Here is a 26,077-nt window from a genome sequence, read left to right on the forward strand (position 1 = left end):
GCAGACAGCAGCCTCTTCACCACATCATGGGGAGGCTAGATTTGGGATGTATGCTGCACCCACTAGGTGTTCTCTCTCTTGTGAACGTTTTCCTCCCTGCCAAAGGAATCACATAAAAGAAAACAGGGTTTTCAGTGGAACAGGATACAGCCCTGATGCACCTTCGCTGTCCATTGGCTGCTGGTCTACATACTTGTTGCCCCTTCACAGAAGCATTTAAAGCCCATCCCCCACGTTTAAGTCCTTGACACTTGTTTGTTTCATTTGTCCTGCAGATCATGCCAGACCTGGCCATTCTGCAGAGAAGGATCCCGCTTACTTTCCGGGACTCTGCCACAGCCCCACTACGCAAGTTGTCTGTGGACCTTATCAAAACGTACAAACATATCAATGAGGTAAGAGGACACTCGTCACGATGGCAGCTCTGACCAGTACATAAAAGCAGGGGGAATTGTGTTGTTTTAAACATATTCTCACCTCTTCTTCCTTCCATGCTGCACATCAGTGGCACCATTCTTTATCTCTTATCCTTCCAGGAGGCACCAGGAAACTTACTTTACCTTCTCAGACTGCCATGGGGAGGTGCAACTCCCCCTTTTTTAAAGAAGGGGTTCCTTTTATGTTATGCCCTGATCCTGCCTTTCATTGCCAGGTCTACTATGCCAAGAAGAAGCGTCGAGCCCTACAGGTGGCACCCGAGGACACCAGCACCAAAAAGGAGCGGAAAGTGCATAATGAGGGCTACGATGATGACAACTATGATTACATAGTCCGGAATGGCGAGCGCTGGCTAGAACGCTATGAAATAGACTCACTCATTGGCAAGGGATCCTTTGGACAGGTCAGAGGGCCTAATACATTGAACAATAATTCATTCTTAATACAGTGAATTATTGAACCTATAAATCCATTGATCAATACAATGGTCTGATAAATTCATCAGTTTTTCATCAGCATTTCATACACTGGACTTGAATATAATTATTAACCCATTTATCTGTAGTGCATTTAGTATATAAAAATTAATTATTTGGTGACCGCACTCTTGTGAGCATCAGTTGGGATGTTGCAGATTGTCCCACTCCAGCAGATGTGCCTCTTGTCAAATCAAAGAGAGTGTGCCCTGCATTCATAGTAGCACAAGGTCTGTGATCTGGCCAAACAGGGACGCGCCATAGCTGAATGGTAGACCACATGCTTTGTGAGCAAAAGGTCCCAGCTTCAATCCCTAGCATCTCCAGTTAAAGGGTGATACAAGAGACCTCTGTCTGAAACTCTGGAGAGCCGCTATCAGTTAGTGTAGACAGTGCTAAGCTAGTGAGCCAGTGATCTGATTGCGTATAAAGACAGCTTTCTGTGATCTATCTGGTAGCTGGGGTGGGATGTTTCCATAACATCCTAAGCTAAGCTTCCTTTTCAGATGCCTTGGGAGTGTGTATGCCTGCTTGAATATTTCCTCTGCCCTCCACTACTTTGACTTGGTGGTTCTCCACAAGGTCAGCTCACCAACATGGTACATGGCAATGCTATTGAATGATAATCTGATCCTGATTTGGCTTCTCTTCCTCCTGCTAGGTGGTGAAGGCCTATGACCAACAGGCTCAGGAGTGGGTGGCTATTAAGATAATCAAGAACAAGAAGGCATTTCTGAGCCAGGCACAGATTGAATTGCGGTTGCTGGAGCTCATGAACCAGCATGACACTGAAATGAAATATTACATTGGTGAGAGTTTGCGGGGGAAACGTATCTTTGATATGGGGGAGAGATGTTTTTGGAATTAGTTGAGAAATATGTGGGTCAAAGACAACACTATTGAGATGCACACTTGAGGTCGCCAGGGCTTCAGATTGGTGAGAAGACTCTGTGTAGCAGAGAGAGGCTGAATAAAGGCAGGATTGAAGGATGCAAGAGAGACTGATTGGAGTAAGAGTTGGAGGCAGGATTTCACTGGCAGGTGCCTAAGGGAGAGATTTGTCAGTAGTTTGGTATGTCTGGGTGTGGTGAACCCAGTGATTTATGATCCAGGGACTGTAAGAAATGGTCATGTTGGATGGCCAAAGGGGTTAACAATTTGTGAGAGAGGCCCGTGAGAGCTGCCTGAGGGGTGCTATTGAAGCATTAATGTAGAGTTGCAATATGCTAGCAGTGTCACCACTTACCTTCTCTCTCTCTCCACTGTATCCTCAGTGCACTTGAAGCGGCATTTCATGTTCCGGAGCCATCTGTGCCTGGTGTTTGAGTTGCTGTCCTACAACCTCTACGACCTGCTCCGTAACACCAACTTCCGTGGCGTCTCTCTCAACCTGACACGCAAGTTCGCCCAGCAGCTGTGCACCGCGCTGCTCTTCCTGGCAACACCTGAGCTCAGCATCATCCACTGTGATCTTAAGCCTGAGAACATCCTGCTGTGCAACCCCAAGCGCAGTGCCATCAAGATTGTGGACTTTGGCAGCTCGTGCCAGCTGGGCCAGCGAGTGAGTGCCCCTAGCCCTGACCTCCCCAACCGTGACCCTTCTCCCAGTGCCACATCTGACACTTTCAGGGTAGTTGACATTGGCATTTTCTGTCAGCTTGGACAGCTTCTCTCTTTCTCTGAACTTCCTTCCATTTGACCTTGGCTATATGGGAGCTCGGAAGGCACTGGACCAACTTACTTGTCCAGCCAACATTTGATGCAAAGCAGCTGAGAAGAGTCCCCCTGTTGCCATGACCTTCCAATCCCCCCAGTGCAGCAGTTGATGGTTTCTTGCCTTTTGTCCCTGCAGATCTACCAGTACATCCAGAGCCGATTTTACCGCTCACCTGAAGTGCTACTAGGCATGCCTTATGACCTAGCAATTGACATGTGGTCCCTAGGCTGCATCCTCGTGGAGATGCACACAGGGGAGCCCCTCTTCAGTGGTGCCAATGAGGTAGGTGGGGAGAGGGAATTGGCCCCTGGGCAGTGTGCTCCAGAGGGCTAGTTGTAGCAGCTGGCCTTCAGCCAGGACAGCTGCTGGACATGTTGGGTAGCACCACCAAGTCAAGACAAAGAGTAGTAAATACAGTGGCATGTCTTAACTGGAGTTGCAGAAGGGAGTGGAAGTGTGTAGAGTAGTGTGACTGTAATCATGATTCAAGGACATAGATATGTGGATGGATCTAGAAGGCCAGTGGAGATTGGGCTTGGGAGGCCACGGGAAGCCATGCAGGGCTGGGAACTGATTCTGTGCCTTTCCCCTGCAGGCAGACCAGATGAGCCGGATTGTGGAGGTGCTGGGGCTGCCACCCCCTCACATGTTGGAGCAGGCTCCCAAGGCTCGGAAATACTTTGAAAAGTTGCCTGAGGGGGGCTGGGTCCTCCGGCGGGGCAAAGATGGCAGGAAGGTAATGCTTATCACAATTCTCATCTCCAGCCCTTTCCCATTCTCCCTCTATAGCCTCAGTCCCACCCTCTTTGAAAGAGCTTAAGACAACTAGGCCAGAGGCATATTTACTTGATCAATGCACTTTAGATTTACCTTAAGTGACAATATTTGCAGGGCTGCTTAGTTGATCTCGTACTATAATATGCCTTGTTAATTGTGAACCCTAACGAAGCAGAATATGAGATTCGTTGTGACGAAACTCTTCATTCTCCTATCTTCCCCTCAGAGGACTGTCGCTGAGCGGGCTTTTTCCAGAGGCGGGAAGAGAAAGATGAAGGGAAAGTTACTTATTAGTGTTCCTCTGTGAGTGCCCTGCCCCTTCACACATGCTGGCCTTCTTTCGCCCTTCCTCAGTGTTTCTGCCTGCAAAAGACAGTGGGAGATACCTAAAACTGAAAAGGCATTGAGCTAGGGAGTAGCAGTCCAACTGTTCTGTGGCTTTGCTTTGAGGCCCATGTTAGGCCGCTTTGCTCAGAGCAGACAAGGACATACAGTTCTTTGTGGTCTCTGTCCATCACACACATGGGCTCCGCGCCTGCACTGAGCCTCGTTCAGGAATCTTCCAAGCTGAAGAGCGTTTTCGGGGGGAACCCTTCCCGCACTGTCCACTGTGCATGTCCAGCAGGTTCCCACCTGTTCTCTGAGTTCTCTCATCAGCCGCTCTTGGGTTGTGTGTTGCCAATTATCAGGCCATGATGGCTCATTACTAACTTTTACTTTGGGGGGAAAAATGGACTCACCATGTGCATATTTTCTGAACAGTCAAAAAGTCCCGACTAGAATTTTCCATGTCGAAGCCATCAAACTTTTTAGACTGCAGATTAATAGCTCCCGCCACAAAGCTGATTGCAGCGTAAAGCCCATGGTCGGTGCTACCGCTCTCCAGAGGCATGCCTGGCTGTGATCTGCTGGCCTGACTCCTGAAACCCACTCGAGGATAGAAGACCTACCTTTTGACAGAGAGGGACTGTTCAGTGCCAGAACAGATGAACAAATGGACTCCATAGAAACAGTGAAAACAACTGCCAGAAAGATGGGTCTCGGGTTGCAGCAGCAACAATGCAAATGGTTCCGTCCTCAACACCCATATCCCACCAAGCAATCATTTGATCGCTATCCATGATACCAACCTACACAACTGCAGTGGAAGCAAATTCCCTCTTCTAAATATTGTCAGGGACGTGGTAGGAACCACCCTCCTTCTAAATGGAAGCTTTGGCTTTCTGGTACCCACCGTATACAGCCTTCCCAGTCAGACCTTTTCCATTCCATCCTTGTTTGGTTCCTTTCCATCTGGAAGGCAGTGACAACAGACAATTGGATGTTATGTATAATCAGCCAGGATTACAAAACAGAATTCCATACCTTCCCCCTGTTGGGCACTGTTCGAGTGATGCCCCCATCAGAAGTCTTGCTTTTGGAGACAACCACTCTGCTCCAAAAAGGCACAATTCAAGGAGTGCTACCATACCAACCAGAGAATGGTTTCTTTTCTTGGTATTTTATGGTCCTGAAATAGGACAGGGGACTCTGTCCAATTCTGGATTTACGGAACTTGAACAATGTCATAGCATACTTTACATAGCAATCACAGACTCCCACCAGAAGTATATACAGTTCGTCATTGGTTTCAAGGTCCCGGGCAGGGTACTGCCTTTTGGTCTAGCGATGGCTCCAAGAGTCTTTACAAAGTGCATGGCGGTTGTTTGTGTGTACCTTCACCTTCAGGGCATCAAAGTCTACCCTTATCTGGACAACTGGCTCCTTGTCTCAGATTCCAAAGACTCCCTGCATCATGCCTTGGAGATCGTTCTGAACCTTTTGGGAGTGTTGGGCCTATATGTCAATGAAGAAAAGTCAACCTTTCGACCAATTCAGAAGGATCCAATTTATAGGGGCACTGCTGGATTCGACTGTTGCATGCACATATCTCCCTCAACAGCAACAAGAGAAGTTACTTTCTTTAGCCACTACCCTGCACTTTCGTCAACAAGTCACCGCTCATATCACCCAAACGCTCCTGGGGCACATTTGGTCACAGTTGATGCGACTGTTGCAGAATTGGTTACTCCACAATTTCAACTCCACCACCACTGTGCAATGCTGCCATTTAGCGATTCCAGGCAGAATAGCCGATTCTCTCTTGTGGTGGATGCAGCCAGACACCCTGTGTCAGGGACTTCCTTTTGTTCATCCTCCTCCTATATTAACAACAGACGCTTTCTTGTTGGGATGAGGGGGGCACACTGTGGGATGGGGGGCACACTCCAAATCCAAGGTACCTGGTCTCCAAAAGAGAAGCATTATCACATCAACTTTGTGGAATTCCTCGCGGTCTGGAAAGTGATGCGTGCTTTCCAGAATTACCTACGAGGCAGACATGTTCAGATCCTCACTTACAATACCGTTGTGCTATGGCACATCAGGAAGCAAGGAGGCACACACTCCTCTGAGCTCATGGATCTAACAGTGAAGGTGTTCAATTGGGCAATTCAGCAAAACATTTTCTTGAGCGCCTTTCACATTGTAGGACAGGATAATGTCTTAGCGGAGTCCCTGAGCCAGTCATACCTATCCTCTCATGAGTGGCAAATGTCCCTGATCATTCCATGTCATCTTTTTCAGAAATGGGGTCATCCAGCAACAGATCTGTTCACAGCCCCATCACATGCAATTTGCAAGAGGTTCTGCACAAAATTGGGGATCAGCTGGTCATCATTGAGGGATGCTTTCCAACTCAGATGGATGGGAGAACTATTTTATCTCTTCCCTCCATTCCCACTTCTCTCGAAGATTCTTCAGGAACTAACAAAGGACAGGACAGGTTGCATCTTAATCATCCCTTGGTGGCTAAGGCAGCCGTGGTTCACGGTTCTACTTCACCTGTCCAACAGACAATTTCTCCATCTCCCACAGACTCCAGATCTCATTTTTTGGGATTGGGGCAGGATCTGACATGCCGACCTCAATATGCTGAAGCTCATGGCCTGGAGAATCAGACAGTGAGCGGCCCTGTTTAGTTTCCTTTAGAGGTTCAGGCTGTTTTAGACACAGTTAGAAAACCTGCCATACACTGGTCGTATTTATCTAAATGGGTTTCTTTCACAAAGTTTGCTGAACTTCATGGTTTTGATCCGTTTATGGGATCGATTGAAAATGTTATTTTGTTTCTTCACCACTTGGTCCAAAAAGGATTGAAGCTTTTGTCGATAAGAGTTTATTTAGTGGCTCTCTCATCTTATAGAGGGCAAATGCAAGGGTTTTCAACCTTTAGACACCCCACTACCAGACAGTTTTTGTGTGGGTTAAAGAACCTAGCACCTCCAGTAAGGTATCTAGTGCCTCAATTGAGCCTTTCCATTGTTTTGCATGCTCTCCTCTCAAAACCCTTCGAGCCTATGGCTACAGCAGTTGTTTTGGAAGGTTGCCTTTCTAGTTGCTATCACTTCCTCTAGACATGTAAGTGAAATTTGTGCTTGGGGGTGGATCATTCTTATTTGATTTTCCACAAGGGTAAGGTTGACCTGAGGCCAGACATTGACTTTTACCAAAGGTGGTCTCAGATTTCCATGTCAATCTGTCTGTTTCACTGCCAACTTTTTCCCCACAACTATGATCTGAAGTGGAGAGGAAGCTGCATGTCCTGGATGTAAAAAGGTCATTGGTCTTTTATAGATTGAGAATGGCCTCCTTCCGCAAAACACGCCTTTTTATCTCTTACAGGGACTCTAAGAAAAGTTGTCCTGTATCATCCCAAAGGCTAGCCTCATGGATTGTTGAAACAATTGGCTTAGCCTATGAGCTGGCGGGTTTAGAGTAACCATCTGGCATACAAGCTCATTCCACATGAGGGGTTGCTACATCTACAGCCTTTGGCAGGGGTGTTCCATTGTCGGACTTAGGTTAAGCGGCAATGTGTTTGAAACCCTCAATGTTCGTAAAACATTACAAGTTGGATGTCAAAGCACGTTCAGATTGTGCTTTTGGGTGAGCAGTGCTGTCTTCAATCTTGGCATGAGACACCTACCCACCTCTGGTAAGTGAACTTGTTAATTGCCCGTATGTGTGATGCACAGAGACCATGAAGAAGAAAGGGAGGTTACTTATCTGTAACTGTAGTTCTTCAAGTGGTCATCTGTGCATTCATTCACACAACCCACCCATCGTCCCATTTCGGTGTCAGTGTCAATTTCGATGTTGGTACTGAGGTGTGACTTTTTCCTCAGGACCGAGGCTGCTCTAGGTGGTCTCAAGGAACTGAGAGAACAGGCAGGAACCTGCTGGTCATGCACAGTAAACGGTGGGGGAAGGGTTCCCACTGAAAACGTTCCTCAGCTTGGAAGATTCCCGAATGAGGATCAGCACAGGCCCCATATGTCTGAACGCACAGATGACCACTCAACTTGCCTTTTCTGATGGAACTACTTAAATATATTGTTTCCATTTTTCAAAGGCAAAATGGAGCCATTCTCTGAACACTCCTTCCTCCTTATCACCACTGATAATGTTGCCACTGATAATGTTGAGTACTTTAGCATAAACATGTGTTGTAAGCCAAGTCCAGCTAATTTTACTGCTGTTTGGTGTCTTCCAGGACTACAAGGTTCCAGGGACGCGGCGGCTGCACGAGGTGTTGGGGGTAGAGAGTGGGGGCCCCGGTGGGCGCCGTGCAGGAGAGCAGGGCCATTCACCGTCTGACTATCTGAAGTTCAAGGACTTGGTGCTGCGCATGCTGGACTATGAACCCCGGAGCCGCATTACCCCCTTCTATGCCCTGCAGCACAACTTCTTCAAGAAAACTGCTGATGAGGGCACCAACACAAGCGCCAGCACCTCACCCAGCCTGGGCACGGAGCACAGCCACTCCACCAGCACCACCAGTTCTGTGTCCAGTTCTGGTATGTCCCTCTCATCCACTCTCCACCACCAGCTCCTTCCTCCACCATCTTTATTACGCATTAGATGCTCTTCTTTCTCCCCCCAAAAGGAAGGGGCATCTCACCGTTTCATATCCAGCTTGGAGCTTCGATACTGCCCCAGATATCAAATGTAATTTTGGTCATCGTTCCGCTTCTCTGACACTGCTTTTCTCTGACAGGTGGTTCCAGTGGTTCTTCCAATGACAACCGTGGTTACCGTTACAGCAATCGTTACTATGGCAGCATGGGCACTGTGCATGCAGACTGCGAGATGCAGAGCCCCCAAGTACGTTGTGTGTCAGACCCTGGCTAGTTTGCCTCCCTACGTCCTTCCTATAACCACAGCCCTTGTACTCATGCCTGTCTCCCCTGTCCTTTTTTTTCCCCCCTGATGTGCCCCTCCTACTACTACTGCCACTCTCTCCTTTTGTGTTGTTGCAGGCGCCCCCTCAGCAGCAGATGCGTCTCTGGGCCAGCGGTGACAGCGAGAGTATTCCTCACATCTTACCTCACAAGCCCACACCCAGCCAGGCCATGCCATGTTTCCCCCCGAGTGGGCACCCTCCGTACCAGCGCCCTCCACTGCCGCTGTCTCCCCCACTCCCAGAGGCCATGGAGGTGTCGCTGGGCCCTCGCCATCTGGACTGCAATCCCACTGGGCTGGGCTCCTCATCCTTGCACTTGGGCGCCTCAGCCTTCCGGACTAGGACTGCTGGCGGCTCACGCCCTGAGGGACTTGGCCTCAACTATCCTCTCCGCGGGCGTGGGCACCGAGACACTGACGAGACTGCACTGATGGGTGTCTGTGTGCCCCAGGGCACAGCTGCCAGCTCCTGATGATGGACTGGCCCGGCAGGCTAGGAGCCAGTGCCCGTTGAGAGCACTCCCTTGGTGCACCAGAGCCTGGACGGGCCAGGACTGACTGTAGGGCAGGGAACCAGTGCCCACAGAGCACTTCTCCATATGTGAGAATCTGAGTGGGCCAGGACGTGTGGTGGGATGGGTCAGGTTGCCTGGCTGTGGCCAGTCTAGAGGCCAGGTCCTTTTGCTACCCAAGACCCTGCTGCAAGTGGTAAGCGTGGGGGGGGGGGAAGGGGGGGAATAGGACAGGGGGAAGGATGTGGAGCCAGCATCCTACCACCCTGCAGCCCGGATGCCGCCTTCCCCCTTTGGGTCAGTGCTTTCTCTGACTTACGTGGTCCTTCCTGGCCACAAGCCCCTCTTGAATCACTCAGCGGCATGTGGCCTGCCAGCCATTCCCTTCCCTGGTGCGAGAGATTTCAACATTCTGTGCTTGGATGGACAGACTCCTGTGCACTATGTGGACTGATGGGCTTGGTGGCCTGTGTGGTCCCATGGGAATTGCTGCTAAAACTTCCCCCTGCTTGGAAATAAAGGGTTGCCCCAACCAGCGAATGTTTATGCTGACTGATATGCAGCCATCTTAGACTGCCTCTTGTTATATGTACTTGAGGGGGAATGGTGCCTAGGTCTACGCTCTGGCATCATTGGGGTGTGACCACACATGCCACAGTAGTTTAGGAAGGTGGCAATGTGGTACCTGAGCTGCACCATGGCTATGAACTTTTAACTCTGCCTTACTTGAGCTCATGCATCTTTGCACAGGATTCAGTCATCTGAGCTTTGGCTGTTTCCTTGAGATTCTGCTTTGAGTAGGAAGTGTGGAAGCTGTGCAGAGAATGAAGGATGTGACCTGTATCACTGTTCCTTGTCACTTGGGATTGGCCTTTAAGGTTAACACACAAACATGCACCACTATGTTGATTTCATATGAACATTAAAAATGAACTTCTTAGGCAGGCAAGAAACAAAGTACCAAGGCCAAAGGGTTCCTGGAGAACTTGTCTCCACATTCCACTTGCTGCTTGTTACTTGCTAGGTGCTGCCTTGCCTGCAGCTGAGTAAAGGGGCTAGTATTTGGCAAGAGTTAGAGGTGCTTGTGTTAGTACTATAGCATAACCATGTCCTTTTCCTGTTGAGCAGTTCTGGCAGGTTGGTCTTCTTTCAGCAGGATGAGATTCAGCTGGGCCCTATAACATGAAGGAGCCCTGTCAGAAAAAAGCGGGGGGGGGGGGGTGCACAGAAGCCTGGAGTTACTGAGTGTTTCAACTTGAAATAATTAACAACAAAACAGCCAACACTACGGCAAGTGTAAGCATGTTGCTCTGGAACAGGCTGGCCAATAGTACAGGAACAAGATGTTAGTTCTGTTCATTGTTTTCTAGCAGCATAGCACATGGTCCCAGGCCCAGCTGCTGTCAGACAAAATGTGATGACTTGATGGAAATGTTAAGTGATTTGATGTGGCTTGTGTCAGTGGCACACAGCCTTTTTTAGTCCAGAAATTTGTTCCAGAATATACTAGCGATGTGCTTGCAGTCATATATACATGCAAGTACACTTAGGCCTATGCCTACTCTACAATAGCATGGCATTTGATAATAGGATTCAGTATTCTAAAAATTTCAGCTTTTTAAAAAAAATCTTGTGCTCTTAGCTGTAAAGACAGGCTTGAAAGTGCAGACAATTCCTGGTGAAATTTCTGGAACCAGGCACTGGCTCAATAGGATTTCCAGTGATTGTGGGAGGGGGGCAACTCTCTTAGTGCCCCTTGCTGCCTTCTCTCCCCCCTTGCCCCACTGAAGAGGTTGTATAAAACATAACACACTTGTATAATTTCTGCAGGACACAAAATTTAACTTCTCAGTGCAGGCTTTTTTGTCATTCTTCAGAGTGGAATATGCACAGCCTTTGCATGTAATGATGCTACTAAAGAAAGGAGGATTGAGAAGTTTGCTACCTGGGCTAGTGTAGGGACAGAGTAGCACTGGTGGCCAGTTAGGAAGCATGGGCTGTAGAGACAGCAATGGCTGTAGGTGGGTTAACAAAAAATTATGACTATGCTTAAGGGCAAACTTTAATAGCAGATGGGAAATTAAATGGGCACTCAGTGGTGCTCCTGGAAAGAAGAATTTGCTGCTGGAACAAAGAATCCTCAACCATGGCCATCTAGCAGCATGTAAGTACCACCAAAAGTTGCAAGCTCTGCAGATTTGGGATGCTGGTCCTATCCTTAATTCTGAGTGGAATAGTTTGTTACAATTGAATCAAACAGGCTTTTACAGCTAATTGCTTAACTTTGGAATGTATTCCATTAGTTATTGACCCCCATTTAAGTGATAAATGTTTAGAAGAGATCTGTGTTCTTGCTTCCCTGCCTCCCTCCACAACAGGGTTCAGATTTCCACACACTGTCATTCATCCATATCCTTCAGAGTGAGTTCACACAGTTAAAATGAAAGCAAATAGTTTTATCGCCTCCACCCTGTCTCCTGTGTTTTAAGTAACTGACTGAACTGCTAAGAATAACTGAGTTGTGATAGCTACTTGAATGTGTTTCAGGTAGTAGTTGCCGTTATCATGGAATAGCCATAACTGGATTTCACTGTATGTTATGGCCATTCTGTCTGTATTTAAAGATACTTGATAGAGACTAGTAGTTCCTGTTAAATGTTATAGTCAAGACTATCTAGTCTCTGGGCAGGTGCACAAGAGAAGAAAAACCTCTAGAACTAGGTTCAATATACCTCCTTAGAATCCCAGCTTTTTTCCCCTCTCCAAGGAGGAAGTTTCTAGGTCCTGTGCCTGTAAAGATAGTCATGACTAATTTCAGCTGGAGCAAAGCCACATGCTTTCAACCTCAAGTCTAACTGGAAGCAATGGGACTAAAGGTAGTTTTGAGTACCCTGTCCCATAGAGAATTGGTCATGACTCACTTTAGTTGGATTGGGGCCAAAAGCATGTGCTTGCCTGTGTAGTAACTAGGATGCCGTAAAAGGGGAAAGATAGGTCTGTGTTACTCAAGGTAGGGTCTTAAGGATGCTGCACAGAGATCCACAAATACTGTCACTGGAGCAACCTGAAATTTAATTCTGGCAAACAGCAGGGATAACATTTTTAAAAGCATATTTGGCAATAGAGAGAGGCAGAGAATAGCTCATTCAAAATGGCAGTTGGGCTGGAGTGCAATAAGATTGAAGGGAAGGAGCTGGTATAAACACGCCAGCTGCCTGCTAGTTCTCCACTATAAAACTCCACTGGGCAATGGGTACAAAAGTGACACCTGTACTTTGCTTCTGTAGAGCAGATAACAAAAGTGGTGTGTAACCAGCTCCTAGGAACAGGGTTACCAAGCCCAGATAAAATGTATGGACCCCTGACATGGCAGCTTCTTTTGCATTTCTAGGTCCTGTGACTGCGAAGATAGTCATGACTTATTTCAGCTGGAGCGGAGCCACACTTTCAACCTCAGCCCAAACTCAAAGCAATGGGACTGCAGTCCCATCGCTCTCCCATAGTCTCCATGACCAATAACAAAAGTTGTGGAAAATAACCAAGTATATAAATGCACAGATTCTCTCCCCCGGCCCCAAGGGCACAGAATAAGATTTTTTAAAACTGTATACCTAGTACTATTGAAGATTATTACTTTTGTCTAGCCCACTGTAATCCCTTTATTTTTAATTCAACAAGTAGACTACATCCCAGGTATCTCAGGATGTGTTTGATTTAGCCAACTATGCTGAGTATTGGGTTAGCCTGGTGTTTCCCTTTGGGACTATTAGACTTGTTTAATAATACACAATGGAAATACAGAATGCCACATGCCAAACTGTTACCTTCACATCAGTGATTGTGAATTATTAGTAATATTTATGTATGAGACTGACAGGAAAATGACCTCATACTTTAATTACAGTCAGGTCGTTCAGGGAAAATCTAGAACTTTACATATACTAAACACCACACCTGTGTCTCTAAACCTTTGCCAGGCCTAAGTTACCCTTAACCTAGAAAATAGCTTCCACACATAACATGGCCTAGGGTCTAGTCTCAGACCTGCACACATTCTCCTATCGAAGGTAAACATGGTAAGGCAAACCGCAACCTAACTATGCATATTACCACTGAGAATAGAAAGACCTGTTCTCCCCTTTTTTCCCATTGGAGCAGTGGTGCCCATGTGTACCACTTTGCTGACACCCCCCCCCCCCCCGGCAGATCATGCAAGCAAGGCTATTCGTCTCCATACACCCTCCTCATTGATTTACTGATAGACATCTGGTTGGTCACTGGGAAGCAGGATGTTGGGTTACATGATCTAGTGGTATTCCTATGGCCTATTCACGTAGTGCCCGATTCATACTAAGAGATTAACTTGCAACTTTGAGGCTCGCTCGTTTCTCACTATGGTTCATATAGCTATCATGACTAGTAGTCATTGATATCCTTATCCACCATGAATTTGTTTAATCTTTTAAAGCCAGCTAAGCAAACAGCCATTGCCACATCTAGCAGCAGTTTACATACATTAACTACACATTGTGTGAAGTAGTACAGTACATTCATCTCCCAGTCCTGAATCTGTTGGCAATCAGTTTCATTGGATGGTCTTGAATTTGATATTATGACTGGGAGAAAACCATCACTAGCCAGTTTTTCTACACCATACATAATATCAATCTTAATTAATCATGTATCTGCTTTTTAGTTGCCTTTTTTCTAAACTAAAACACCAGAAATGCTTAGTTTTCCATGTAGATACCATTTTAGTTACCATTTTCTGCATTATTCCTAGCTCTACAGTATCCTTTTGAAGGACAACCAGAACCATACAACAGAACAGGAACATAAGCAGCTGCCTATACTGAGTCAGACAATTGATCCATCTAGCTCAGAGTGCTGACTGGCAGCGGCTTTCCAGGTTTCCCAAGTGTGGCAGCACCATAAATGTATATTCAAGGTATTTTACCAGTGACAAGTTTTATTTTCAATTCCTTTCCTAATAATCCCCACCATGGAACTCATCTTTCACAGATGCTACCTTCTGGGTCTACATTTTAATTCCACAACAACCCCAAGATGCTTCTCCAGGTTAATTAGCAGTGTATATATGAAGGCTTTTTTTTTTGCCCCACTATGAATCAAAGTATACTTACACTGAACCTCTTTTGCCAGTTTAGGGAGACTAGCTCCACCATTCATGTAGATTTTAACCATCTTGATCAATTTGTTATCTGCAAGCCCAGCTACCCCGCTGTTTACCCCATCTCCAGCTCATTTATGAACAGGTTAAAAAGCATCTACCCCAGTAGAGATCTCTTCTCTCCCCTGACAACTGTCCATTTATTTCTAGTTTCTGCTTGCTGCTCTTAAACCAGTTTCCAATCAGAGGCCCCACCCTTTTATTCTATGGCTAAAGTTTACTCAGGAGAGGGGTTTTATCAAAAGATTTTTGAAAATCCAAGGGTATATTACTGGATATCGCATCCACGTTTGTTTACACTCAAAACTTTTAATGAAGCTGGACTTCCCTTTGTAGAAGTCATGCTAAGTCTTCCACAATAAGACTTGTCCTTCTGTATGTTAAATCTTTAATAATGTTTTCCACCATTTTACTTAGAAAAGTGTTAAGCTAACTAGCCTGTAATTTCCTGGATCCCATTTTTAAAATTGGTGTTGCACTGGCTTTTTCAATCCTCTGGCATGAAGACTGATTTTAGGAACAAGTTATATATTTGTGTTAGAAAACCAGCAGTTTCACACATCAAGAACTTTCAGGTAGATTCATCCAGATGGTGATTTATTTAAAAACCAGTAAGCACTATAACTTTTATTTCTCAGTGCCACTGTTTGCCTCGGTTCTTGAAGACTCCTCCCTGAAAAAGGTCTGTCTTGGAATAGGTATCTGTCCAGTGTCTTCCTCAGTGGAGAGAGAGAGGAAGAACTGAGTTTCTCTGCAGTCTCCCTATCCTCCTTTAGCACAGCTTTCACTCAGTTGTCATCCCTTGCCATTAGCTATGCTGCCTAGGACTGATAGGAGTTGCGGTTCAACCACATTTGGAGAACCACACATTCCCCCTACCTGTGCTAGACTGCCCCCGCCGCCGCTGCCATTTGCCTTGTTATCAACTTGCATCTGTTGTGCCAGAATGTGTTTTTTTCTCATTTTGTTGTTCAGTCGTTAAGTCGTGCCCGACTCTTCGTGACCACAGCACGCCAGGCCTCCCTGTCCTGCGCTCTCTCCCGGAGCGTGCTCAAGTTCAAGTTCATATTCATTGCATCGGTGATGCTATCTAGCCATCTCATCCTCTGCCGTCCCCTTCTCCTTTTGCCTTCAGTCTTTCCCAGCATCAGGGTCTTTTCCAGTGACTTTTTGCATTAGGTGGCCAAAATATTTGAGCTTCAGCTTCAGTATCTGTCCTTCCAATGAGCACTCAGGGTTGATTTCCTTTAAGATGGACTGATTGGACCTCCTTGCAGTCCAGGGGACTCGTAAGAGTCTTCTCCAGCACCACAGTTCGAAGGCATCAATTCTTCGGCGCTCAGCCTTCCTTAGTCCAGCTCTCACAGCCACACATTGCTACTGGGAAAACCATAGCTTTGATTATACGAACCTTTGTCGGCAAGGTGATGTCTCCGCTTCTTACTATGCTGTCTAGGTTTCCCATAGCTTTAGGCAGGAGTTCAGTTTTCTGAAAGAAGTCTTTATTTTATTGCTTCCTTGATTCTGCTCATTAATCACACTGGCAGCCTCTTAGTCCTTTTTAATCTGTGTCTAGCCAAGCTTCTATAATTGGGGTGTTTAATCTCCCTCCAAAAAGTTTGGAGGTTTTGACCCTCTTGACTCTCCCTTTCAACATCACTTTAACCAGTCCCATCATTTTCTTCTTATAAGTTTTCTTTTTGAAATCAAATGCAACTGTCTTGGACTTCCTTGGCAATTTCCCACTTACATATATGTTGGATTTGAAAGCATTATGCAGAGTTCAAACTGCTTATCTGCTCAAGATACTATGTCATTCCTTCAACTAAAATATGAAAGACATCCCTCTGTAGTCAGTTGGTTCAGTGCCACTTACATCTTGGACCAGGTCCCACATGCCACATTGCCCTCATGCCAAGCTTGTAGGCTTCCTAGGGGCATCTGGTTGGCCACTGTTGGAAGCAGCACGCTGGACTGATCCAGCAGCGCTCTTGAGATGCTCCGGCTAAAATTGCTCAGGAGATACTGCTTGTCACATCTGCCTTGCACATTTTAGTACATTTTTTCTGTGTACTGATAACCACAGAAACACTTAAAATACTTTAACTATTGAAAAAAGCACAACTGCATCAGAGTCTGCTGCATGATGGAACCCTTCAGTTGTTGAGAGGAATTTGTTTATCAAAGGCTAAAGATTAGGGGGTTGGAGATGTCTATGGAACAGCATCAGCTGGAAACAGGTGGAAAACTACGCATGGAAAAATAATCCTCATCTAGTCCCTGACTGATAGAAACCCTGACTGATAGAAACAATGGCCTACTCATCTGCCTTCTGAGGCTGACAGACACATTTCTAAGTTGAAAACCAAAGGGTAAGAGCTAGGAATTGGTTTGTTTTTAGTTCATTCAGAGAACTCTACAAACTGCTTTAACTGGTGCTTGCCCATTTGTGGCTGTTACAAATCCTAGGTCAGGGAATGCAGACATCTTAGATGCCTGATCAGAACAACAGACAGGACCTGCTCCTGGAGAGGCATACAGGTATGGAAAGGTCACCTTACATTTACTTTTTTCCGAGAACCAGCTGAGCCCCCATAGTTCAAAGACAGACAACTTTGAGATTTACTCAAGAAGGGGGGAAATCCAGTCGGAATCCCTTCTTCTGCACAGAGATGAACAGAACATGAAGGGATGTCCTCAGAGCAAGTATCTTTGGAAGGTGGGAGAAGCACAAACTGGTCTGACATTTTATCATATTTTCCTGGGGCCCGCAGATAGTATACATACAGGCTCACAATTTCCTCCAGCGCAACTCGGTTTCTGCCAAGGCAGAACTATCCTAGTACTAATGTGTTGACTTGCCAATCAGCTCTGGAAACAAAACAACAGCGCTGGCCTCAGCCAGCCTCTCTTGCCTTCAGGCCACCTAGGTCCCACCTCCTGTCCTGGCAAAAAGCACAGCTCATCCAGGAGAGCTGGCTCCCAAAGCTTCCTTCCGGGCTCTGAGTCCAGAAGAGAAACAGCCACTTGGCCACGTGCTTTAAAATAAATTGCACTTTAATAAGAAAGACAAACCATGGTGCAGCAGCTCTGGAAGTTCAGACTGCAGAGGACAGTCCTGCTTCTCTGGTCAAGCTACGTGCTACTCCTCCAACCAGGGTATGAAAGGCATCCCACAAGCCGGGTCCCAGAAAGTCAGACCCCACCCAGCCTTTGAGATAAAAATGCCACAGTGTGTGTGTAAAATCCCCATTCAGTTCCTGGAACACGTTTTACTCCTAGCATCTTGCTGGATGCTGCAGTCACCACATGACACAACCACACTGCTCAGGGCTGTACATCCCTCTGTGGATTCTTTGGTCTCCTCAGTCCAGGAGCAGTGGCAGGGTGGGGCTCCTGTCCCCATGTCACTGTGCAGCAAGTCATCACGTGGAGCGGTGCATTCCTTTCTCAGTGCCAATGAAGACTGTGATGTTTGTGTAGAGGGGGTGGAGTTCCTTGGAAAGCAGCTGATATTCCAATGTGTTCATACCATCCTGCTTCCATGTTCTCCTTGTCTTGGCCAGCAAGTTAAATCTGCAGGAGGAATTCACAAGGAAGAGTTGATGCAAGAACTCAGTCTTCTCCACCCCACCCCCCTTGGAACAGTTTCCCACATTTGCAGGTTAGGGGAAATTTATACATTCCTTTTTACACAGATTTCTAATGGAATGGTATGGTTTGGTTAATGTTTTCAGCAACAGAAGTACACAGTCGCAAAAATCCATGCCGGTACCTTCCCAAAAGGATAAAAGTCACTCACAATGGTAAAATGGGTGCTCTGAAGAAATGTCACAGCTTAAAATCAGAAACTGCTACATGTTGGGGGGGGGGAATGCCACTGATTGAGAAAGCATGGCTTGGAAAGTAGGAACTTTAGGATAATAATAGATGGCAAAGACATTTGAGTTGAAGGAATGAGCCAAGGAATAAGTAGGACTGAGCCAAGACAACACACATGGCCTACAGACAGGAGGGGATCTGTATTACTGGCAAACGAGAGAGTTGTGGGGACTAGGCCAAGGTGCCAATGGCGCAGAAGGTTGCCAAGTCTAGAATCTGAGAGGAGATTTCTACCAGTTATGGCTTCTACCGTCACTATAGCCAAAGAGGGCAGCGATAACAAAGCAGCGTGTGGTGCCGACTGAATTGCACATCTAGATTTGAACCAGCCAGGCAGTTTACTATGGCTAGAGACATCTTAAATCCAGATTATTTTGCACCACAGAAGGACAGTACTGGCAAGAACTACCACACTGACCCACACAGTGACCAAAGAAAAAACACAGCACAAAAGCATCTGTCTGGCTCTAACTGCTCTGCTCCCTATTCTTTAACTACTTTAAATCCCAGGACTTCTTCCTTGTTCTTCCACATACCCTTGTGTGTTGTTTTAATCCCAACCAAGCTGCCAACTTTACCTTCCCCTCCCAGACACTGGGCAGCAAAAGGTTTAGCAACTGAACATTCTGCATCAGCACACCAGTGTCAGAGACTTCACTGCCACAAGCACAAAACAATATAAATAAGATTATTCCCTGTGAGCCACTGTGGTGCTGTCGGCAGTGGATATGCACCCTAACCCTGGGGGTTCTGCAGATAGGGTGGCTAAAGGGGAAAGAAGAGTCTAGGGCTAGTGTTCCACAGATGAACTGCATTTGGCCAACTAGTCTTACATAGCAGCAGCCTCTGTCTATGATTGTCCAGACCACGTTTCTTTCCCAAAGAGCCTCCTCCCCCACTCACCTCTTGGGGTTCTGCTCATTGCCTTTGTCATGTCCATGCTTGATCATACGGTAGCGGCCATACCGAATAGATGGGCGAGAGATAACCATCCCACTCAGTGCTACCCTGCAGGAAGGGGGATGGGCAATACAGCATCAGTAGGAGCCTGCAAGTAGCTCTGGCATGTGTGCACAGCTGCTTCAACAGTCAAGACCCTCCCATGCAATGAATTGCTTCAGCACCTCCAAATCTGCCACATTCCATTCCTGACATTTTTTTTCAAACAGCAAGAATAAAACACAGCCATATTGACTTCCTACCGGACCTAGCCCAGTTCCTCCCAGCTAGGGGAAAGGTCACAGGAGCCAGGATTCAATGGAGTCCCATGGTTAGCTACAGCACTATAAAAGTTTGGAGAGAGGGCTGACTTATTTCCATATGAATGAATAGCAGGCTGCTGAACTTTATTGCTGAATAGCTGAAAACAGATCTGCCTACTCTTCTACCACCAAGGTCCATCTCTGCCAGGAAAATCCTTACCGGACTGCGATGTCATCATCTTCACCGCCCCAGCCCCAGTAGCTGTTAGGAAAACCGTTCATCTTCATGTATTGCTCTGGACTGAGTGCTGAAACCCCTCCGAAGTAGGTCTTGTAAGGAAGCCTGCCAGAATAATTTCTTTAAAGGACATTTATTTACAGATAGCCCACCAGCTAACACCATGCATATAGAATCTCGGAGACTTCAGCTGGTACAGAGATACATGTGCCTAAAATTTCTACACAAAAAAATTTTAATTATAAAATTATACACACACACAACACAGGCCCTTCCAACAGGCTTGCAGTCTAAGAGACACGATGAAAAAGGAGAAGAGGAAACTAAGCAAACTCAGTGCCACTTCTTATGTAATTGATGTAATGACCAAGTGGAACAGCTAGTGAGGGAGACAATTCTGGGAGAGGAGTCAAATAGCAGTTTGTCCCAGGCAACTGATAAGAGGGGGTCGTTGCTCCCTCTAATGCAGAGTTGGGCAATTTCCAGGGGTTGGGGGGCCATAACTGCTCCCACAAGAGGCTGTCCTGCCACCCAAATATGCCATTGAAATTCAGCAGTGTGATGGGGGGGGGCTCCCTTTAATAGCAAAATTGGCAGAGGGGAAGGGGGATATTTTGCTTTAAAATAGCCTCTTTTTGCTGCCACACCACCAAATTTTGGCAGCAAACCACAAGGAGGCTTTTCCTTTTAAAAGAAAATGCATTGCCCCTGGCCACAGAAAAGACCAAGGGGAGCCACAGGTAGCCTGCATGGTGCCCACTCCTACTCTAATGCATCCATACCAGAGCTTTCAATGGCACCACTGTCGGACCAATTCTTGAGAGAATGCCCCCCCTCCGACCCCCAGGGGACTTGCACCAACATTCATTTGCAACTATTTCTTGCCTCAAGTCCACATGAACTATCGTTGGGCTGATGCATTTATCTCAGGACACAAAGGGGTCCTCCCTCTACTGGGTGAAGGAAGCTACACTCCATAAACTCCCTTTCCCTTCTGTCAGTATGTCATGCAGTTGCACAGAAGGAGGCTCTCTTCCATCCAGGCATGATTTTTTTTTATGTTGGCCTTCCTCCAAAGAGCTCAAGGCAACATACATGGTTCTTCCTCCACCTGTTTTACCCCAACAACTCTGTGAAGCAGGTTAAACTGAGGGATACTAACTAGCTTTCAAGATCCAGCCAGTAAGTTTCGTGTTTGAGTGAGGATCTGAACCAAGTTCTCCCTAGCCTTAGTCTCATACTTAAGCTATTCCAGCACACTCCATATTCATTTCTAGATAGCAGTCTGCAAATCACGAAAAGGCAGCTCTTTCTAGCATGATTTGGTTTTCAAAAAGGAAAGAGGTAATCCCTATATTAAAAGGGAAAGGAGTGGGTGGGGAGGAGTAGCGAAGAGTGTAGGAGATGCATTCCTATGGCAAGAAACTTCACTCCTGACCATCTTACTTGTAACCAAACTTGTCCATGGCAACAGCCACATGCTTAGGAAAACGGTCACAGGTGTACACATTGCGATCATCTTCAGGAATGAGGTCCACATCATGGAAGAACATACAGTCCCAGTCCTCGTCCTTCATCGCCTCCTTGAAGCCCACATTCAAGAGTTTGGCCCGGTTAAAAGTGTAGTTCTCAGCCTGAGGAAGATGTGTGACCCTTACACCAGAGTAATGCATGTGCAACTTAATATGAAAACTGTTCCTGCAGTGTGCTGAATTCTCACATTTGAGACAGTGGTCGCTAGGTATCACATTAAAATTGTGTTGTTGTCCCCCACTCCATGTTGACTCCAGCTTCTGTTGTATTTGGTGGCACCTCAAGAACCAGGCCACTTAGATCTATTTCTATCCTGCCTATCCTGGACCTTTTAGCTTGACAAGCTGTAGTGGGACCTCGTTCATCCACAGCTGAGATTCCCCAGCTCAACTCCTCCCCCTTCAAGGATCTCGGTGATCTCAAAACGATTGGATGCTGGTCACTCACCCACTCCTAATATCCAGTCCCAGTGCTCCTTCTTGTATTGCTGTTGCTCTTAGGAACCCTTGCTTTGTGCCTGGCTCTTCCCCACCTCCGTAGAGAGCTGACTCAGGACAGCAGAAAGCTATGACTCACTGCAAGGTTTGGATGAAACAACTGCTTTCTATCTGCTACTACAGCAATCAAAGCACAACCCACTGGCCCTTACTGTTGCCTTGTACTAAAAGCAGCCTTGCCTGGCCAAGAGCCTCTAGGTGAGCACCCCTCCTCTCCTTTCCTTCCAATAAAGACAGCAGAGTGCTGGGGCAGTTGCCTCTGCACCCTCCACCTCTAATAGCAGAGAAACCACACATGAATGTAGTTTGAGAGAGGGTACTGTGGCCACTGCCAGTTTCCCACAAGTGGGGAAATGACAGAGAACAGCAGCTGCTGCCATATGCACTCTCCTTCTCCCAGCTCCCAGGAAAGAGGTGCACTTTCAAGTTCAACCCGAGCACTCGCCTCCTTCCCAGGGTTGCACTGGAAACACAGGACACCTTGTTCCCGGCTCAAGACTCCTGCCACGCCCAGCTCACACACTGCTGCGGTGACGAACCTGGTGGATTATGTAGATGCCATAGTTGAGCTGCTGCCGCTGCAGAAAAGGATGCAGGTAGTAGAGCAGGTACTTGAGGTGCTGCTCCCGATTGCGGTGGGGTATGATGATGGCTGTTCTGTGGATGGCATCACAGTCTGGGGGGCGGTAACGTCCCCCTTTGCTCACGTAGGTATTCTTCCGCACAATATCTTCCAGCGATAGTCCTGGGGGGAAGGTCACCCGAATGGGGCCTCCTACAGGTGAGCAGAGAGATGTCAGTCAACTTTTCCCCACTGGAAGCAGCCTCTATAAGTGACCCAGAGTTCTAACTCAACAAAGCATTTTTATTTTAGACTAAAGTGATCTTTCAGGATTAACCTCCTAGTCAGTTCCAATATTCTTACTTTATTTTCTCCACCCACTCCATTTCCAGATATATCTTCAAACTTTAACAATTTGTCAGAATGTTTTCACTAGTCATACTGGAAAAGAATGGGGGGGAGGAGAACCGCTCCTCTCAATGCACAGACCAATTAACAACTTACTCAAGATCATTTTTAGGATGGGCCGAGAAACCTCTAGTATGCTGTCATTTCCCATCATTCTATTCTCTATTTGTATCTGAAGTATTTTCATGCCACTCCTCAGCCACAAAGACTCCCAGTGCAGGGTACACATAATCAATTCAACAAGACAACCCATGCCCACAGGCTTACAATCTAGAAAGACATAAGGAAAAAGGAATGGAGAGGGAAGAGGGGTGTTTTTTTAAGCAGGTCTAGTGGAATGGCCCTGCTCCCTTCTCATCTCCCCCGGTACAGCGTGCTGGCATGTCTGCCGGTGGTAACAATTGAAGGAGGAGGAGCCTTCATGCGGGAGCTCTTCAGCAGGGCTGGTGGAATGGACCTCCTCTCCTTGTCATTTCCCTCTCTACAGCCTAAAGTTGCAGCAACACAGAATTAGTTCTCTCTTTCATTGGACCAGCCAGAGGTATAAAGATGAAGTTTTTTAGTTACGCTGAACCCTTCACCAGGCAAAACTAGTATTATAAAGTGCAGGCAGGCAGAATAAACCCAGAGATTGCTCAAAATTTAATCCACCTTTTCATGCTCACTTTGCCTTTTGACAGTAACTCAAAAGCTCGTGTCACCTTTACTCTACTGGTGTATTCAATAGAAGACTACTTTATGGATTGTATTTCTGAAGCACCATGCCATCCAACACCACTTAAGTCTTGGAACAGAACCCAAACCATCGCTTCACTAGAATCAGGATTGAAAATATAGGAGCCTTAGTTGCCTTACCAAGAAAAGGAGAGGCCTCAGGGCAGTAAGGAAGGTCTTCTGGGGGCAAGGGGGCGCGGGCAATCAGGCTGAGGTTGGCATAGATGTCCCCTGGCAGTGAAGTGTTGTGTAGGCTGGCCAGCATAGTCAATGTGCCCCCCTTGTAGAAGATGCCTAGGAAATAGGCAACACGTTTCCGGTAGCCCTCGCGGTACAGCAGGGCCATCACCACCAGCTGCACTCCCAGGAAGAGCAGCAAGTAGCGGCCACGCAATGGCAGCATGGCGCGGGCAGGGCCAAGATCATCTATCCATGATGCAGCTCGGTTGAAAGGCAGCAGCAGCAAGGGAGGCAGAAAACAGTGATCTGTTGGGAATAGAAAAGGTTAAAAGTAAGGCTGCAGTGCTTAGACAGATTAATCCATTAAAAATGGACACATATTTTGATCAACTAAAAGATGTTCCCAATTAAACAGTCCAGCATATTTTAAAAACAAACAAATCTGAAGATGGAATGCACCATCTTAAAAGGCATCCCCATTTCTCTATCACATGAAGGAATGCCTCTTCTAAGGAGGTGCCTACTACAATACATGTATGCATCACCTAAAAACATTAATATTTTTCTTTAGAATTGCTTTTTCTTGTAAGCAAATTTATGCAAATTTGATAAATTGATAAATCACCTAAGGTTTCTATTAACTGGGCAATAGCACTAGTTAAGAGGCTGAATTCACAACAGATAACCACTGCAGCTTGGACCCTAACAATAAAACACTTTTCTCTCTCTTGCCCATACATATGCAGGCTCAGGTTCTGACAGCTCATTCCTAGAAAAGCCTGTCCACAGCATGGCCCACCCACTCATTAAACACAAAACAAAATCCTAACAAGCTCAAGCATGCACATAGCCAGATAAAGCAACTAACAGCATTTTCCTGTCTTTGCAGCTGCACAAGAAGCCTCACTGAAGAAAAACAAAATGCAGACTTGCTAAACGCAAAGTGCCCACAGGAAAAGAGGGGTTGGAGAGGATGGGTGGGTATTATCAATGCAAACATATGCACCAGGGAGGGGAAAGGAGTTTTGACAGTAAGTGGCAGGGGAGTGAGAAAGAAAAAGCATAGTAGAAATATTTTCTCCCTCTCCCCCACCCCCCCACGCACACACACCAGGAACTGTAAAAAGGATTGAGCCAGTTAGCTATCAAGTCAAAAATTTTGCCAAAGTTGTCAGGAAAGGAAGTTTTGTTTTTATCCTACCTTCCTCCCTAGAAACTTAAGTGTGGCATGCATGTCCCTCCTTATTCTCACAACCATCCTGTTAAAGTTGGTTAGGCTGAGAAAAACATTGGGCCAAGGTCAACCACTCAGCTTCAGGGCTGAATGGGGATTTGAACCCAAATCTTTCCAGTATTGGCCCAACACTCTAACCACTACACCATTTTCTTGAAATAATACTTCTGTGTCCACCCAACACACCCTCGGAGCTGCCATACTCAGAAGATATGCTTCATATGTACATATAACCCTAGTCCACAAATAGTTTTATCTGCTACGCTGGAGAAAGCGAGTCCCATTGCCACAGCCCGCTTTCCCCACATATGCTTTTTGCCTCTGGGCTTGCAATTGGCTGAAGGGGCCAGACCAGATCCTGGGGCTCCAGTTGCTCACATATAAAGGTCTCGGGCTATATCGTTGCCTACCAAGTTACAGAATCTCAATTGCAACATGGAAGGGTACATTCCATAGCTATGAATGAGGGGAAGTGTAAACTTGTTCTCCCAGACAAACCATTATTGTCAGATGTCATGGCAAACCATGACACCCTGTCCAGCACAACAGGTGTCTTGGAACAATGCCAACTTGCAACACTAAGGAGGAACAAGCAAATGGCACATGAAGCCTCAGCGCTAGATTCCCAGGCTGATACAAGGCAGAAGAGGAGAGGGTATTTGAGTTTCACATTTGCGAATGTAATCTGAGCCTTCCGTGAAGGGCTTGCCCTTTCCTGCACATCATCAACCAAACACATAGGCTTGGTCAAGATCATCGTGCTGCATTTGAAGTGGTGATGGCGGGGGCGGGGGGGGGGCATTATTCTGTGAATCCAGAGGATTACACAAAGGATTTGGCATGTTGTTAGTTGAGGGCAGGGGGGAAGGTTAGCTTGCCAACACAAGAAAAGGCCGACAAGATCCAATACAACAGAGTTGCAACCAAGTTCGAAAACTCTTCTCTATTGAAGAGAGATAGATTGTCCTTCACCTTTAAAAGTGGCAACACTGTCCCAATACAGAGTTTCACAGAAAGTTTCATGTTTAAAGAGGTATATACCTGCTTAAAGTATGACTTGCCTTTAGAGATATGTGCATTAATATGTAGACACGTTTCTGCACAACTGGCAGAGAAGTATTAAAGTGGCACAAAACAAGTATGCAAACACAGATAAATAGTGTGTTCACTGGTAATCAAAAACATATTTATTTTACATGATAGCTTTTGAGAACAGCTACTATTATCTCCAGT

General features: G+C 46.4%; 2 protein-coding genes across 7 annotated transcripts in view; one reads left to right on the top strand and one right to left on the bottom strand.

The window, feature by feature from the left end:
- Positions 1-9,739, top strand: part of DYRK1B (dual specificity tyrosine phosphorylation regulated kinase 1B) — a 32,585-nt gene extending 22,846 nt beyond the window's left edge. For all 3 annotated transcript variants that reach the window (XM_084815485.1, XM_084815487.1, XM_084815486.1), the window contains 9 exons: positions 276-395; positions 653-841; positions 1,576-1,723; positions 2,189-2,475; positions 2,767-2,913; positions 3,227-3,367; positions 8,003-8,306; positions 8,507-8,613; positions 8,769-9,739. In XM_084815485.1, coding sequence (XP_084671611.1) covers positions 276-395; positions 653-841; positions 1,576-1,723; positions 2,189-2,475; positions 2,767-2,913; positions 3,227-3,367; positions 8,003-8,306; positions 8,507-8,613; positions 8,769-9,164 — 1,839 coding nt within the window. In that variant the 3' untranslated portion in view covers positions 9,165-9,739. The remainder of the gene's footprint in view (positions 1-275; positions 396-652; positions 842-1,575; positions 1,724-2,188; positions 2,476-2,766; positions 2,914-3,226; positions 3,368-8,002; positions 8,307-8,506; positions 8,614-8,768) is intronic.
- A 3,896-nt stretch (positions 9,740-13,635) lies between these two features.
- The window catches only part of LOC146337950 (beta-1,4-galactosyltransferase 3-like), a 46,533-nt gene continuing 34,091 nt past the window's right edge, over positions 13,636-26,077 (bottom strand). For 2 of the 4 annotated variants that reach the window (XM_084815489.1, XM_084815492.1), the window contains 6 exons: positions 23,572-23,916; positions 22,286-22,521; positions 21,163-21,350; positions 19,699-19,821; positions 19,180-19,284; positions 13,637-17,970 (listed from right to left, as the gene is read on the bottom strand). In XM_084815489.1, coding sequence (XP_084671615.1) covers positions 17,820-17,970; positions 19,180-19,284; positions 19,699-19,821; positions 21,163-21,350; positions 22,286-22,521; positions 23,572-23,833 — 1,065 coding nt within the window. In that variant the 5' untranslated portion in view covers positions 23,834-23,916 and the 3' untranslated portion in view covers positions 13,637-17,819. Of the gene's footprint in view, positions 17,971-19,179; positions 19,285-19,698; positions 19,822-21,162; positions 21,351-22,285; positions 22,522-23,571; positions 23,917-24,478; positions 24,513-26,077 lie in introns of those variants that run through there. The other 2 variants (XM_084815490.1, XM_084815488.1) reach the window with 2 other exon arrangements.

The sequence above is a fragment of the Heloderma suspectum genome, chromosome 10 (genome assembly GCF_057233095.1).
Source record: "Heloderma suspectum isolate Gila_16-S chromosome 10, 16-S_ref, whole genome shotgun sequence".
In the NCBI taxonomy this organism is placed as follows: Eukaryota; Metazoa; Chordata; class Lepidosauria; order Squamata; family Helodermatidae; genus Heloderma; species Heloderma suspectum.